Genomic DNA, 16,665 nt, shown 5'->3' on the forward strand with positions numbered 1-16,665 from the left:
CTCTGCCCTCGTCTCCGTATCCACCTCTGGGAACATCCTCAACCATATTTCATATAAACATATATGATGTTCTTGTTGATGTGCACACTGTGTGCTCATCCTCACTCTATGCAGCTATCATTACAATATTTTTGGGGCAAATAGAATACATCACAATAACATCTTGAGCAGTAATAGTTTTATAATGGTTTACCTCTACGGCCGTATAAAAAACAGCCAACCCACCCACTCCCTCCGCTTGGCAGGCACTGACCTGTTTCATGCTCCCCATCCTCACCACTGCGGTCGGGCCTTCAGCATTTTTGCCCCCACCCTCTGGACCTCCGTCCCTTAGCCTGGCCCCCTCCCTTCTTTCAAGGTGTCTCAAGAACTTCCTCTTTGACTGTGCCTTCGGTCATCTCCCCCCACCCCACTGAATTCAAACTCCAGTTCAGGTGCAAACCCTTGACTTTTCAATACCTTGCGATGTCCTCTGATGTGAAAGGCGCTGCATTAATGAAATTTGAAATTCGGGAATCCTTTGTCTCCTTCAAGGTCCGTCTCAAGACCTTCACTTTGACTTTGCCTTCATCATTCATTTCACTCATTCATCATTTGACATCCGACAAGCAAATCTGAGCCCTCACTCGGTGGATGGCAGGTACCAGGAACTCCTGCAGGCTCTTTGGTCAATTTGTGTTTCTCATCCTTAGCCATAGCAAAGGGAAGGGGTCATCATCTTAATCCAAGAGGTCGGTCCTACAAGTGAATCCGTGGTGCTGACCACAGACACTGGGATGGTCTCTGCTCACATGGCGGCTGAGTGACATAACTGCTTTCTTCCATTAATATATTTCAAACATTTGCAATTTATTTAATTACCAGTCTGCTTTTTGCTACTTTTTCCACCTTCTTTACATTAGCACAGACACAGTCTTTCGTTATTCATTGCGAACCAGGGTGAAAAGTGTCCTTTGGCTCATTACATAAGCTTTTCCCTGGTTGACTTTTGTCAGAGGGCTCATCTTCAGATATCATTTTTTACACACAAAACCATCATTTCTCTCTTATCTCAATCATCTGTATGACACATATTCAATAGAATTTTTTCCTGAAAACACAGAATTATTTGGACGGTCTGAGAATGGGTAAGCAGCCCGTTCAGATCATAGTAAAGATTTTGGGAAAGAGTTCCAAAGAGCAGAGATGTAGAGGCTGAAGATTTCATAATGTACAGTTGGCTTACTGCTCTAATATTATAATAATTCCTTGCATTCGGTACAGTGCTTTATCACACCGTTGAGACTCGTGATTCAATTTACAATACTTGAAGTTGGTTAATAGGCTCCTGCCTGTTTCCTGAAGTGACTATCCTTTCCTGAAGTTTCTCTCAGTACCATTCCACCAGAAGCTTTTACAATTATCCACTGTTTTGTAAATCATGATACGTTTCTCACTGTTTACTTGCTCAATTCCTTTGCCATAACTTCTTTGGCAGAACATTGTTTGTTGTGTCTTCTATGGCAAAAAATTAAAATTAAGTTAAAAAAGTGTATTTTTATTGGGGGTACAATTTTGCATTCAAAAAGAGTCATCTTTCATCAGGCTGGTCTGTCATCAGCAAGTGCCTTGACGTACTGTAGACATATGGCTCCGGAACTGGACTAAGGAGACCTTCACAAAGGATCAAACTGATTCAGATATTCCATTGCCAGGCACATCACCTTGGAGCTGAGTCAGCATCATGAAGACCCCTCTTACTTCCTCTCCTACGGAGGATAATGAGCCTGAGATGACTCACCTTTCAATGTTCTCCACCCTCTCTGCTGAGCAACACATGATTTCCATTGTTGGTGACTGCAGTCTCTGATCTCAGATGGTTTATCCAAGGAAGGCATTGAACAGCGGCCAGGCAATCCCCGACAGTTTTATGTGCAACACACTTTCTAAATGCCTTCCTTGGTTAAACACCTCTTCTAAAGAGAATCAAACTGCATATTTCAATGAAGAGGCAGTGACTTGGAATCAGGCCCGGATATCCCTGTAACTACAATTGCCATGGATCTGCATAAGTGGTCAACGTTTCGAGCACTGTCCCCTTTCTTAGCATTAAAAGAAAAAAACTTATTTGGAAAAAAACATGTCTCCTTCCTGTACAGAGCTGCATGTCAGCTTCATTTGTTCTTCACTGAAACATGGACCTAGAGGAGTTTAAAAAGGCTAATGAAGCACTTCAAGAAAATCTGGATAAAGAGCCCATGGCAGAGAGCACCATCACACTGAAACTACTTACCTTATAATTCCCCTCCCCATTTTAGTGATTCTTTAACCCTTTCCTTACAAAGCAGTTCTTTTTTAATAGCTGCAATAAAACAATTGAGAGGGTCCGATTTGACAGAAGTCCATTGTACACAGAACAACACAGCACTTGTGCAGCTCTCACAATACATTTGGATCAAATCATGATACAGCATGGTACAAACCATATTACGTTCTATTTCCCAGTTTGGTCTGTAGGATCAACTGCAAGATGAAAATGTTGCCAGTTGCTGCAGATCACGATTGTGTGGTGTCCTCTCCACTGCCCGCTGGCTGGCTGACTTGAATATGGTAAGTACTCAGCTCCTCAGGGCTCACCAAGTCAGGGGCATTACTCATAAGGTCGCGCCCTCTGAAGGATTTAGGGAAAGCAATGACATCCCGTATACTTGATGCCCCAACAGTGAGAGCAATCAATCTATCCAGACCTAAAATACCAGATTAAATAACATAACATCAAGTGACAATAAGGTCAATGATCTTAAAAATAATATTACTTGCATTTGATAGAGCACCTTATGCGTCATTGAGATGTCTCAAAGCGCTTCACAGAATAGACTGTAAATTGACTGTATACTTTGTGGGCAAAATGCAGCAGCCAATTGTGCACAGCAGTGTTCCTCAAACATTTTTGAAGGTATTACCATCTCTGGAAAGCAACCACGTAAACCTGCCCTTCGATTACTGGCACTGGGTAAAAACAAATTCTATTTACACCAAAGTTGGGTACTCAGAAGAATGTGCTTTTTTCTGGGATATATAATGTGTATTACACCTAGAATGCTATACAGTGTTCTCAGTGGACCATGCTTTCGGTCATCTTTTCCCCGCCCCATCTCACCTCCCTTGGCTCCCACCCCCAGCTCAAGTGCCCAGCAGGCAGTGTTGAGCGCTTTGAGATGTCCTTCCAGCATGAAGAAGGGTGCTACGTAAATGTAATGTTTCTGGAAGTGAAACACAAAATATTTCTTATGCGCCCCTCGTACCTTTCTCAAATAGGGAAGCCGGCCCGCAACAGCCAAAAGGTTGGACCGCCCTGCTCTGTGTGAAGGGCACCGTGTGTTGTAAATGGTGGTGCTGTTGTTAAACATCATTGTTACTTAATGTTATTGTTACTTAAACAGAAGCTTCTGTTGGGTTATGCTGTGCTGGATTGTGAATTTATCACTAAAGAGTAACAAATATACTTATCAGGAACTCACCCAGTGCAATCCCTCCATGAGGTGGAGCTCCAGAGTCCAGTGCCTCGAGGAGATGCAACAACAATCCAGTGTCTTCCTGCAATGTCACACAAATACACTTAAGAGGGACGTTTATCTAGAATGCAAGTAAGTTCAAGGGAGTGCCCCTTGGTGTAATGAGTCATGTGTAATGAGCTCTAAGACACTGCTTGGATTTAGGGAGGTGTGTTACAGTTTTCAATCTCTGTGTGTTTTCCTTTCACTAATTCAATTAACAATTCGCTTCCCACCTCAACACACCTGCCACTTATTGTGAGTCATAACCGGATTCAGAAAACAAGTATTTGGGAGACCCACCTTTAATACTGTCTCCAGCACATAATGCTGCAATTCCATGTCGTGTATCCGAATGGAGCCTCCTCCTATTTCATTGCCATTCAACACCAGGTCATAATGCTGGCTCCGCACCTTCAGAGAACAGAAATAGCATCAGGAACTGCCACACAGCCCCATGAAGTGCAGATAAGACCAAGGTTTGGCTGCAAACAACAACAGTCATCTAGACGGTCCATAGAACCACAGAAATATAAAGCACAGAATGAGACCATTTAGTCCGCCATGCCTCTACTATCTCTTAATATTTATTGTAATAACCTCCAATCCCATTCCCATGCACTACAGCATTATAGCACAAATAGTGTCCTGAGCCGAGGCCAGCGTCTCAGGAGTTCAGTAGAAGACAAAGGTGTAATTACTGCCCAAAGCGCTTTATCTGAACCTCTTTATCTAAAATGTGTTGACAGGAATGTAATGGCATATGCACATCAGACTCATGGGGAAGGAGGCTAGGAACGCTAGACTGTTACCCCGGGCTCCTTCTCACCAGACTGAGGTCAGTATGTATTCATTTGCCAGGTGACAATCCAGTGTCATACATTGCTTGGATTTCAATGGCAGAGCTGTTGAATGCACAAATTAATGTTCAGGTTAAAAATCCCATGACACTATTCAAAAAGAAAAGGGTGTCTCCCAGTATCGTGGCCTGTAAATTCCCTAAATAAAATTGTTCATTCATTCCATGACTGTTTGTGGGACATTGCTGTGCGCAAACTGGCTGAGGCGTTTTGCCCACAAAATACAGTCAATCCACTTTACAGTGAAGTACTTTGAAACGTCTCGACAACATGATAAGGTGCTATATCAAATTCAAGGATTATTGTTACTTAACGATTTTTATTAATTATTAGTTTAAATTCTTTTGATGTATTTGTGCATTTTTGTCAGACGTCATCTGTTAAAGCACTTTGGTTAATTATTTATTTCCCTCCTCCTTTGAGCTGATTACCTTCTGAGGCTCTGTGCACATGAGATAAGCATCCTCTGGGTGTGGGGCGGTGAACGGGTGGTGGGCAGACTCCAGTTCCTCGGGATTCCCTTCTTTCGGTAAAAACAGCGGGAAGTCGACAACCCAAAGGAAATTGAATGCATTATGATCTCGAAGGGCAACTCCTTTGGACTCCAAGATAGTCGCACATTCCAACCGGAGTTTCCCCAATGCAGCGTTCTTGGGAAAAGGAAATAACACGTTACACTAAAGATTCTTCTATGAGAAACGCAACCCATCAAACCTGTTGGAACATAATAATAAATAAAATAATAATCTTTGCATTTGATACGTCTTCTAGATGTCTCAAAGCACTTCACTGAATATACTGTAAAGTTGATTGACTATATTTGTGGGTGAAACACGGCAATCAATTGCGCACAGAGGTGTCCCACAAACTGACGTGGATTGAAGTGACCAATTTTTTTTTTTTTCCTGAGGGATTATTATCATGTGTGTGGAGTAAGGAAACTTGCCCAAGGTTTTGCTCTGCTGGGAATCAAACTCAGGTCTCTTGCTTGCTAGGCGAGTGCTCTAACCACTGAGCTACGGGAATCTAAGCATAGGACGTATAGAAAAGTTCTTGTGCAATTGATTGAAAGCAGGCTAAACAGACTGAAATCAATAGTAGATAGCAGACAATATTTTCACTGCTGTTAAGTCATAATTGTGACTTCAGAGGTTCATGGTCTAAGTGCAACAATACAGTGCATTGTGGGATTCCTGCAAATCTCCACATGACAACTTTCTGATTCAATGGAGCAAACCACAGCAAAGGAAGATAAGACACTTATTCTGGATGAGCTGTCTGACATCTCTTACAGGCCAGTTACAAAGGCACAGACAGCAGCCTTGGAGCAAAGTATCTACTTAGGCAAGGGAACAGGAAGCAACGTTGATGTTCTCAGTTCAAGCGACCGACACAATTACTGTGTTATTTCCCAGAATCACCAGAGGACTTGCTGAGAGTAATGAGCTGTGCAGCAACTTACTGCTGTGTTAGGATCCCCCGCTGTGAGGATCAGCACATCCCCCACTCGGGCACCCGCTGCACGACACAGCTCTGATTTCTCCCCATCTGTGAGCAGTTTGGTGAGCACCGATTTCCAAGTACCATCGGGTTGTAGAGTAACAAACGTCACATCCTGTTGGCAAGGGTTAATCACAGTCACAATAAAGAACCAGTCTTCAATAGTAAAAATGTATTGATTCTCACCTCACTCAGCCCAGGTCCGGAAAACGTAATCTCATACCAGTTGTTGGCAAGGAGTGACAGCATGTAACTGTCAATCTCCTGAGGGAGAAGCACCAGCTTCCACTTGCCACGTCCCCTCAACACGTTAGTGTTAGTAGCAATGACAATCGCCTGACAACGTGGCTGAGATTAGCAACTCCACGCAGACCGGGGCAGACGGACTGTACTCACAACCTATCGACCCGAAACACACACTGTGGATCTCCAACACACTGCACTGTCAGGAACACATCTAAAGTTTAACAAACCCAATCACACAGCAGAAATACTTCTGTTTAATCTGGACCAGGAAGGTTGGATGAAATTGCTCCTTCCCTTGAAGGCCATAAAAGATCTCTTGGTAATACTAGTTTTGGAGAATAACACCAGTCTCAAGGAGACCTAAATTGAGAATTGGCAGTGTCTTCATCTGTAGTACAAATGGTAATAAGTTCAAACAGCGCATCATATTTTTAGAGCACTATTGCATTGATTATGTGAGAGGAACAATTAAAATAATTCTCAATACTCATTAAAATAGCTCAACTGCAATAAATACCATAAACAGCACTGTGTGATAAGGGGTTGTCTCCATATTTCAGTGGTACAACAAGCAGTATCGGGAACACAATGTCAGGTAAGGGTAAACATCTCAAAGGTTTTCAGATCACCTGAGGTGTAATGGTTTGAGGTCCTTAGTCACAGTGTATCTGCAGAGTGTGAGCTGGGACCTGCAGGACAGCTCCAGTACACTGTAAATACCTGCACAAATGTACATTAGATACAGTCATATCTTACCTGATTAAACTGGGTCTTTGCTAATTCCCTGAGATTTTCTAAATCTTTCTTCTTCAAGTATGCCTGAAAGTAGACAACACTTTTACTAATGTTTTCACCCACAAACTACGCAGTCAATCCACATTATAACATATTCTGTGAGGGGCTGTGAGACATCTCAACGATGGGATGAGGCCCTTTGTCAAATGCAAGGATCATTTTTATATATATTAACTGAATGCACGCAGGTCTGAAATCTTCTCAGTTCTCTTAGGGGGTTTCTCTTCGTTGGTCCAAGCTCCAAGATCGTTCTAGGTGTTTGTTTCAAGAGATTCTCCCCTCAGACTCTTCCTCCACTGGGGGCAGGGGGTAGGGAGGGGGAAAGAGAGAAAGCACGCAGCCTTCATTCAACAGTTCTCCAGAACAGCTCTGTAACTCACAGGCTCTGCTACTCTGGATGCGTAACTGAGATTTTAATGAGGTGGCCTCCATCCCTCCTGAATCCAATCCTCAAACTTGGCTGCAAACCCTCAACTCTCCAACGGCTTGGGACGTCCTCCCAACATGAATGGTGCTATATAAACACACTTTGTTGTCTGTCAGCGGAGTAGAATGTGGCTACACTTACCACCCCTTTGGGGACTGAGATGCTCCGCACAACACCACACGGTTGGCCAAGTGCATCACGCAAGAAAGACACGTCTGCGTCTCTGAATACTTCACTGACGTCCGTAATCTGCATTTAACATCGAAGTACACAGTAAAAATGAGCGTGGTTAAGGCACAGTACAGCAATCTGCTGTATTCTGGGTGGAGCACTAACACAATTATGCAACTGTAGTTACCGTAAAAACATTCCTTTACTTAGTTTATTACTTACATTTTTCTCCGAAGTTTCCTTCCGCATATACAACTCATTAAGGAGGGGGGCTACATTTACATGCAAACTCTAGCACAAGAATGCATTATTCATGTGTGAGACTGGACATGAATATTGCCAGGTTATTCATTCAACTTGCATGGGTGAAGGGAGTTATTGTCCCATAACCAAACTGAGTAATGAATTGCATCTCATTTACTGGGGAGGGGCAGGAGGAGTGTGGGAAGTGTCCTCCATAATGCCAGGCATCCTGAGGGCTCCAACGTATCATTGGCACAGAATGCCACAACTTACCAATATTATTTTTAAGCAAAAAGCTTGGGAGACATGAGGGAGAAGCAGATCGACTTCCTCTATAATTTCTCATCTCACGGCCCCCACTTGTCAGGACCACTCAAACATTTCAAGTGTATGTTTCATGACAGCTATTTACAAAAAAAGGGAGCTTCAATACCAATTCAGGATGAAACTCATCCCGAGAAAACCAACCTTCATCCCAAATCGCGTATCAGGTTTGTCAACGCCATAGCTGCCCATGGCCTCGGCATAAGTAATTGATGGAAAGGGTAACGTGATTGTTCCCTTTTCCTCCGGCCAGGAATACTCGATCAGTCCTTCGATCAACTTCTGAATACTTGCCTGGTTCACAAATGACATCTCAATATCAATCTGAAATATAGAGTGATATATAGAGAAATATACCAGTGTCGGTCAATAGCTTGAAAAGAAGAGTTAAGCATCACTGGTTTCACAAGCATCTAGATGCAGGGCTGATCTAAACTCCATCATACTGGCACAACGTCATTAGCTTTGTTAGTTACTGAGTCTAATCCTGTGTTTGGACAGAGATCAGTTGTGAGAATCCTGGGTGATCTCCCTCTAACCTGAAGTACTGATATCAATTAGTAGTTCTAGTGACATCAGCTAACTCAGTATGTTTTCAAACTCAAAACATTTCGCCCACAAAAATATGGCTCAGCCATTAACTGAATAAACCTGTCAAGTGATCGCAGGAGTAAAGCATTCATTTCTTATCTGTCCAGGTTCTGATCAGAAGGGTCACAACTACTTCCTTGCTCAATGCTTTCGAAACTGAAAGCTTTGGAAGATTTAAGCGACAATGAACATCATGACATGGGTAAGAAAATGCCATCTGAAATAATAAGACTAATGGTCTTGTCTCCATTACTCCATTACAAAGAGTATCATAGCTAGAAACCCAGAAAGGTTAAAGCACACCTGAATGCTTCAGATGAAACAAGAGTGAGGCTGAGTGATTTACAAATGTCTGAACATCTTGGTACTTAGCAATTTAAACTCTCTTAAGACTACTCAAATGTCTATTGCAGACAGCATCTTGTCATACGGAAAGATTATCAACTGTAGTTACAACAGAAGTCTTTAGAAATGCTATTAAAATCTGACTTATCTTGATGAGATCTGAAATTTTCATTAATTCCCGCAGAATAGAATGGAAGGATGAAAAAAAATATCCGAGGTATTCCTGACTTTCGTCTTTTCAACTTCACACTTCAACTCACTCACCTGGGTAAACTCGGGTTGTCGGTCTGGCTTTGAACCCTCATCTCTGTAGCAACGAGCTACCTGGAAGTACCTGCAGACATTAATTTTGCCTGTAAATTAGTCAAAATAGGTTGTGCAAGCGTATCCAGTCTACACTTTTAAATAAGAAAAAAATATATATTCACTTATCACTTCATCAATAACATATTTGTTATAGAGAAAACCTCTGATCCTCTCATGTCTAGTAGGTACATGAATCATCCAGTGGAGCATTAAGCATATGGCTGAAAAGGTTCAAATGTGGGTCTATACTGATTTGGCTGATCTAAATTGGGGTGGCAGTTGGGCCACTGCAATTGGCTTGTGCACCTCTAGATGGTGGGGGGGGGGGGGGGGGTGGTGGAAAGAGAAGAGGAGAAATCATTTTCTGCCGAGCACATTTTGAATTTAAATTTCATTTCCAACCAGGAGTTCCTGAGTTTGATGACCTGTGGGAGCTGAATTAATAGGCAGAGCTGTCCAGATTCAAAGCTGAATCTTTCTTCATACTGTTTTGCCACCAGCTCGGTACTTCATTTACTGTGATATCAACCTGGCATCACATTAACATCCTAATTGAGATGTCTCAAAGCACCACACAGAATATATTGTAAAGGGAATGTGTCATGTATGGAACCGTGGACACAAATCCACATCTCACTTCCAAAGCTGAAAGAAAATAAATCACTGCAGATTTATGTAGAACAAATCATAACTATTGATTTACTAGAAAGTAAGGAAATGTTGGGATTGAAATGCGGCTGTAAACGCCACAAGCTGCACTTGTCGACTAACATCCCTGGAATTCATCTGACGAGATCTCACCTGTCCAGCCCTCCCACCATCAGCAGCTGTTTAAACTGCTGAGGGCTCTGGGGCAAAGAGTAGAACTTGCCTGGTTCCCTCGAGGGCACCACAAACTCCTTCGCCCCTGGAAATAAAAGTGAGATTCCAGTGTAATCGAGGTGTTCAAAACACTGACAGATTCTAATAAAAATCCTTGTATTTGATATAACGCCTTATCCCGTCGTTGGGAGGTCTCAAAGCACTTCACGGGATACACTGTAAAGTGAATTGACTGCATTTTGTGGGCGAAACGCAGCAAGCAATTGCAATTCAAGGAGCATTTCACCCACAAAGTACAGTCAATTCACTTTACAGTATATTCTGTGTAGTGCTTTGAGATGTCTGAACAACATGTTCAGGCGTTGTATCAAATGCAAGAATTATTATTATTAATAATTGTTCTGTATACATACTGTACTCAAAAGTATGTATTTAAAAGGCTATTAAGATGGAGTTTTGAGATGAAGATAAGAAAAAATTAATTTAGAGGCAATTTTGATCCAAGATTATTTGACGAATAAATAGGATTGACAAGGCCGAATATAACAATGCAGTTGTGTAGCTCTATTGTTATAATTCAATTTTGATGCCCTTGTGGGCACTCGCAGAAGAATAAAAGAAAATATGTGGCTCATTCCAAGTTCTTTCTCCCTTCTCCACGTCAGAACAGTAAGTTTGATCTATAAGATCAGGATTATGAGAAAGATGAAAAAGGTAATCAGTGTATACATTGCAGCATACACTTACACAGGTTCTCTGCAATACTGGGAGGCAGACACGAGACATTATGCAACACTAGCAAATGCTGCAAGACAAGACTTTTATCTGGACCAGGTGGGCACGCACATGTAGAAACAACACTTGGCAACTTTGGGCACATCAACAGAGTGAACTGCACAAGTGCTGGAATCTTGGAATAGGAATAAGAGAATAATTCTAAGCGCATTCCAAGAGAACGGTAAGTGTATGAACAACCCAAGTGGATGACAGGCAATTACTTAAAGGACAACAGAAGATACTGGAAATCCTCTCAACAGGCCAGTTATTGTGGGTATCAAAATGACAAACAACCCGCCTTTCTTTTTCAGACGCTGACTGACCTGTCAACACTTCCTGTTTTTATTTCAGATTTCCAGCATGTAATCACGGTTCTTTACATTTCTAATGGTTGTTTGAATGGGATTTCATTCTAGCAAGGCCTCATTCAGAAGCAAACATTCCAGCAAAACACCTGGAGTCTCTCTTGTGACAATTTCAATAATCCAAGGGAGAAAATTTGCCGGGTTTTGCCAAGTTTTTTAATTTGCCAAAGGTGTGAAGTTTTAATTTTAATTTTAAATTTAATTTTTTATTTAATTTTAATTTTTAATTTAATTTTAATTTTTAATTTAATTTTTGATTTACTAATTAATTTTAATTTTTAAATTAATTTTAATATTTATTTTAATTTTTAATTTAAAGGTGTGAAGTTTTAAGTTTTAATTTGCCTGGCATTCAAACCATAAACTCGGCCAATGAAACTGGCTGGCTTAGCCAAGGGGCTTTAAATTGCCAATGTTATTACAAATTACTCGTGGTCTGAGCTGAACTACTGGCATAGAAACCACGAGGTCTGAAAGAAAATGTGACTGGTTTTGCTAACTTATTTCAATTTGCCATAGGTCTACAGTAACATACTGGCACTGAAACCACAAACTTAGCTTTTCCAAGTTATTACAACTTGATTTGTGGTTTAAGCTGATTCCCCCCAATTGAAGTCTAAACAAGTGTGAAAGATCTGTACAAAATGTGAAAGCTGAATAAATGTTTTTGCCTTGTTTTTTTGGACTTTAAAAAATGTATATTAACGAAAACCGTTCAAGCAGTACATTCAGATTGTTTAAGGCTCTTCAGTCTATTTGATGAGATCAAAGGGACTGAAGAGCCTCCTTCATCTGAATTTCTCTTGTGATCCCACCTCTCAGACTCCCAAGGACAATTGGAGCCTGAGATACTGCCTTGATTCAAGATGTGTCAATATCGCAATCATTACCAACTAAAGTATGCAAAGAAATAAAATATTCGCAACCTATTGATCTCTGTAGAAGAGCTCACTTCACTTGTCAAGAGATCTGTTAAGGGGATGCACTTTAATAACTTAGCGACTGATCAGCTCACATCCATGAGGGAGGTTATGTCAGCCACAAACCTTTGGGCTGGGAAACTCAGTTCTTGATTTTCAGACACTCAAAATCTATTTAAACCAACTTTGCTCTCAACACCAAAACAGATGGGGGAAGGAAACTATTACTTCATCTGAACCTCTCTCAGGATCTCACAAGAGATCTGTTGAAAGCAACATAATAATAATAATAATTCTTGCATTTGCACGTAGTGTATGTAGTACTTGACCTTTGAAAACTGAAGCAATGTCGACTGAAAAGTGACAAAACAAGAATTATAATCATCAATTAGAACAGCCTTGCACAAATCAAAGCCCTATTAATGTAGTACATACCCCGGGAGTTCTTTTAAATAATGTCGGAGTCTCAACGTCCACAAAACCTGGAAGGAAAGAGACAAAGCAAATTTAGTTACTGAACCAATGTATCAATTGCTTCAAAATCCAGTGCCTCACAGCCTCACACACATTTTATGTTCCTTTCATATTGTATCACTGATACGGTTGATCATACCTATGATATGAGCATAGTACAAGAGAGTGAAAGGTACAAAGGCCTCCCCCACATGCATACACAGTAAGCACTCACTATCCACAGTCATGCACGAGACCCGGTATTAAGAGTATCGCTGGAACCCATGAACCACAGCTCGGTGTGATTCAATGCCTTCAGAGTATGGGGAAAGTCTGATAAATGGGAATTCACGGGTCACTCTTTCAAAGCGCCAGCCTGGACACAATGGGCCGAAAGGCCTTCTGTGCTGAACATCTCCATGGCTCTATAGGAGAGGTGAAAATACTGGGGTGAGTGAGAATAAATTATTTTTGTATGAAAATTTTAAAAATAAAGTCATAAGAGTGTAAGAAATTAAATTTCTAAGCTGGTTTTATTACATTAATTGGGACTTCCAGTTTCTGAATGAAAGATTGCAAGAAGCATAAACTACAAATAGCGAATCCCGAAGTAAGAAAAGGCCAGAGAGCAAAACAGCCTTTACCTGGAAAAGTCACAATTTACGTAAAGATCCAGTTTAACTTCAAAAGCTTATACACGAACAACCAATTAATTGAGGCACTAGAGAGTTGATAGAATCTTTACTGCAGCACAAGTCAGCGTCTCCAGGATAATAATAATAATAATCCTTGCATTTGATATATGGGTTGCTACTTACTGCTAGGTAAACAGGGGCATGTGGAGTAAGGAAACTTGCCCAACATTTCGCCCTGCCGGGAATCGAACCCAGGTTTCCCGATTGCGAGGCGAGTGCTCTAACCACTGAGCTACAAGACTGAAAGGAGTGGAAAGCAGTGCGTTACCATGCAGGTTACAGAGGTACTCCCGCATTCTCATCACCATGCGGGAGCGCAGGCGCAAGTTGTACTGCAGCTGGGAGCTCCTCAGGTCCAGGTAGCGATACCTCATGCGCAACGCTTCAGACTTCTGCAACAAATAAAGGATAAAAGTTCAGAGGAAAAAAAACAGGAAAATGTGAATAACAAATTGACAATGATTATCCAATGACAATGTCACTCATGCCATGCCAAAACAATCATAGTGACTCAGTTGTATTTATATCCACACACCCCAGGTATCTTAGTGGCACCAACCGCAGTGAACTCCCCAAGTAAATCGATCACATGATACAGCTGAGTCCACAGCAAAAACAACAAATTACATTTATATAGCGGTTTATGTAGGAAGGACATCCCAAGGCACTGTACATGTTCCTCCAGGAAGATAGTGTGCATTCCTTTGCAGACGCAGAAATGTCTATGTATAGGTGGCATATATGAAACTCAGTCTGGATTGGATATTCTTAAGCACGGTGATGGGGTTTTCACATGTGTCAATATATGGCTGACCAAAAAAAGGACTGCCTGGGTCAAGCTGCTACCTGCATTCATCAACATTTAGGACACACAATGTGGATCAGCAGAAGTATCTCAGGCCTGGTTTTGATTAGGTAACTTTAGCCAATTCTCAGTCAGGGTAACTGATGTATGTTTGGCTTACAGCCCAATTGTGAGTGGTTCGCAAGTAGCCTGAAGCTGCTGTAGCCTGGTTTGCAATATCTATCGGGAATCAAACATGGAAACAACTCTGCTTGCAAATGAAAACAGAAAGGATAACATGTACATAAAAGTGAATTTTCTCATCTTTCATGTGACCTCACTGCACACTCACCTTTACAAGCTCTTTGGTTTCAAAGGGTAGCTTCCTGGAGCTGTTCAGAACCTCTGCACTCTGGACCCGAACCTCAATCTCACCTGTTACCATGTTCTAAAACACAAAAGTTCCATGAAATATCTAGCAGTGTAAAAAAAAAACAAAATATTTATGAATCTTCCAATAGTGGCTGTTCTAAACCACATCAAAATGTGTTGATTCCTTCAAATTAATCAGCAACATAACATCTCAGGTTGCTCACTCAGATAAAGCTTGAGCCCAGGAAGTTCTGGTGAGGTCACTCTGTCCTTCACATTTTCAAGGTCAATACAATGAGTAACCTGTCTGAAGAATATCCTTCAGGAAAGAAACATTAAGCGGCTTCTCAAGAAGAGGAGAGGGATCTTTACTCTGCAAATGTCTATCTGTACCTGACCTGGGAGTGTTTGGCACTGACACTGGCTATCTTAAATAGGAGAGTGAATCACTTCCAGCAGATGCACAACGGGCCAAGTGACTTGTTTCTGTGCTGTGATTTCTGATGTTTTGCAATTACTTTGACAATCACTAAGATTTTTCTTGTTGTCATCAAAGAGACATATTGAGCAATGCCATGTCAGGTATAAAATAGTCAAATGCAATGCAAAGCTTACTCTTTCTAGTCTAACAATAGGGAAGAAATTCCACCTGGGTCTAAATTTACTCTATTTTATTTTCATTTCAGAGAATCTAGAATTTAACAAATTCTCAAATACAGTCTTCATTTTGAAGCTACAGAACTGCAGCCGTGGCTGTCTTTCTTTGCTCGAAACTCCTGGTCTCAAAGGGAGTCACGAGGCAGAGATCAGATTGGGACTTGGTCTTCATGGGGCAGAGGTTTAGGCACTTTACCGCAGGGACTTAATCAGCTTAGGCTATTCCTGTGGAATTCATACTCAGTCGGTGTAATTAGGCTGGGACCCACTACAAGACCTCACTATTACACTCTTCTATCCACCACCTCATACTAACTGGTTCAAGAACAAAACATTGGCAGGATATCACAATAGCAAGGGCACTGATAGCTACCATTGTACAGCCAAAAAATGAAGAGTTGGATTGAATGTAGAGAATAATTCTTAAAAACTGCACTTGGCTTAAATCAGCGAGAACTTTAAACCAATTTGGTCCCTTATTGTTGTACATAACTGCCTTGAGCAAGCAGCACTCTTATAATGCTGAGCCTTTGTAAAAAACATAAAACCCTGTCAGAAAAGGTATTCAAGCCTGGAGATGGAGGAAGTACTCAAAACAGAAACTGACCGGATTGGCTTGTCCTGATGGACGAGAGATGACTGTTCCTGTAACAGTAATTACTGACTCCAGAGAAATGTCACATAGGATCTTCTTGAGCTGTGCAGCAGTCTGCAGGGAGAACAAGTGAATAAATTCAACTGTAACATCCAATTCAATGCTAACACTGCCTCCAAGAAATTCAGTTTCCTCATGGGGACCATCACTCACATTTTCTTGTGTTGTTCCAACACAAATATTGATCCAAGATTAGTTTATCCCTATATGTGCCTTACATAACTCTAAAAGGTTCCGCCTGAAATGTAGGTTATCCAGTAATTTTTCATGGCTTACCCCTCCAACATGGGGATCATTCAACCAATTGAAAACAATGTTTAAAACTATTAACAATGAATAACAGTGGGTAAACCACCAAACAAGTGCATTAATTCAGTGCTGCTGGTCTAAAAGACCATATTCTATCTTGGCACTGTGTCTATTCGGATCTAACTGTGGTATCAGACATTATTCCAGACATTTCCCTACTTGAAGGGAGGAAAAGACATAAAATTAGAGTGAGACTGACATCAGTTACTCAAAAGCCCCTTCTGATGCCTGACAGGCCTTTTATCCCTCTACGGCGCATGGCAAGAGAAAATAACAAGTATAATTCGAGAGTGGGGAAGAGTGTGCGGAAATCATAGAATCTTTCTGCACAGAAGGAGGCCATTTAACCCATCTGTGCTGGCTCTTTGAAAGAGCTATACAACTAGTCCAACTCTGTCTTAGCCTTCCCCATAGCATTGCTAAATTTTCCTTTTCAAGTATGTATCCAATTCCCTTTTGAAAGTTATTCTTGAATCTGCGTCCACCACCCTTTCAGGCAGCGCATTCCAGATCGT

At 41.3% G+C, this 16,665-nt stretch overlaps 1 protein-coding gene across 8 annotated transcripts in view; it reads right to left on the minus strand.

Annotated features, from left to right (window-relative positions):
- dars2 (aspartyl-tRNA synthetase 2, mitochondrial) overlaps positions 1-16,665 on the minus strand; it is a 30,797-nt gene that overhangs the window by 10,324 nt on the left and 3,808 nt on the right. For 5 of the 8 annotated variants that reach the window (XR_006085179.1, XR_006085176.1, XR_006085177.1 and 2 more), the window contains exons 4-17: positions 15,794-15,895; positions 14,510-14,605; positions 13,642-13,765; positions 12,661-12,707; positions 10,143-10,249; positions 9,300-9,369; positions 8,244-8,423; positions 7,503-7,610; positions 6,896-6,958; positions 5,856-6,008; positions 4,825-5,043; positions 3,837-3,947; positions 3,501-3,576; positions 2,463-2,726 (exon numbers count right to left, since the gene is read on the minus strand). Coding sequence is in view for 3 of the 8 variants with exons in the window: in XM_042335976.1 (XP_042191910.1) it covers positions 2,536-2,726; positions 3,501-3,576; positions 3,837-3,947; positions 4,825-5,043; positions 5,856-6,008; positions 6,896-6,958; positions 7,503-7,610; positions 8,244-8,423; positions 9,300-9,369; positions 10,143-10,249; positions 12,661-12,707; positions 13,642-13,765; positions 14,510-14,605; positions 15,794-15,895 (1,647 nt within the window). In the remaining 5 variants the exon portion in view is untranslated. Of the gene's footprint in view, positions 1-1,516; positions 2,727-3,500; positions 3,577-3,836; positions 3,948-4,824; positions 5,044-5,855; positions 6,009-6,895; positions 6,959-7,502; positions 7,611-8,243; positions 8,424-9,299; positions 9,370-10,142; positions 10,250-12,660; positions 12,708-13,641; positions 13,766-14,509; positions 14,606-15,793; positions 15,896-16,665 lie in introns of those variants that run through there. The other 3 variants (XM_042335978.1, XM_042335977.1, XM_042335976.1) reach the window with 2 other exon arrangements.

Source organism: Callorhinchus milii, unplaced genomic scaffold, assembly GCF_018977255.1.
Source record: "Callorhinchus milii isolate IMCB2004 unplaced genomic scaffold, IMCB_Cmil_1.0 Scaffold5, whole genome shotgun sequence".
NCBI classification, from domain to species: domain Eukaryota; kingdom Metazoa; phylum Chordata; class Chondrichthyes; order Chimaeriformes; family Callorhinchidae; genus Callorhinchus; species Callorhinchus milii.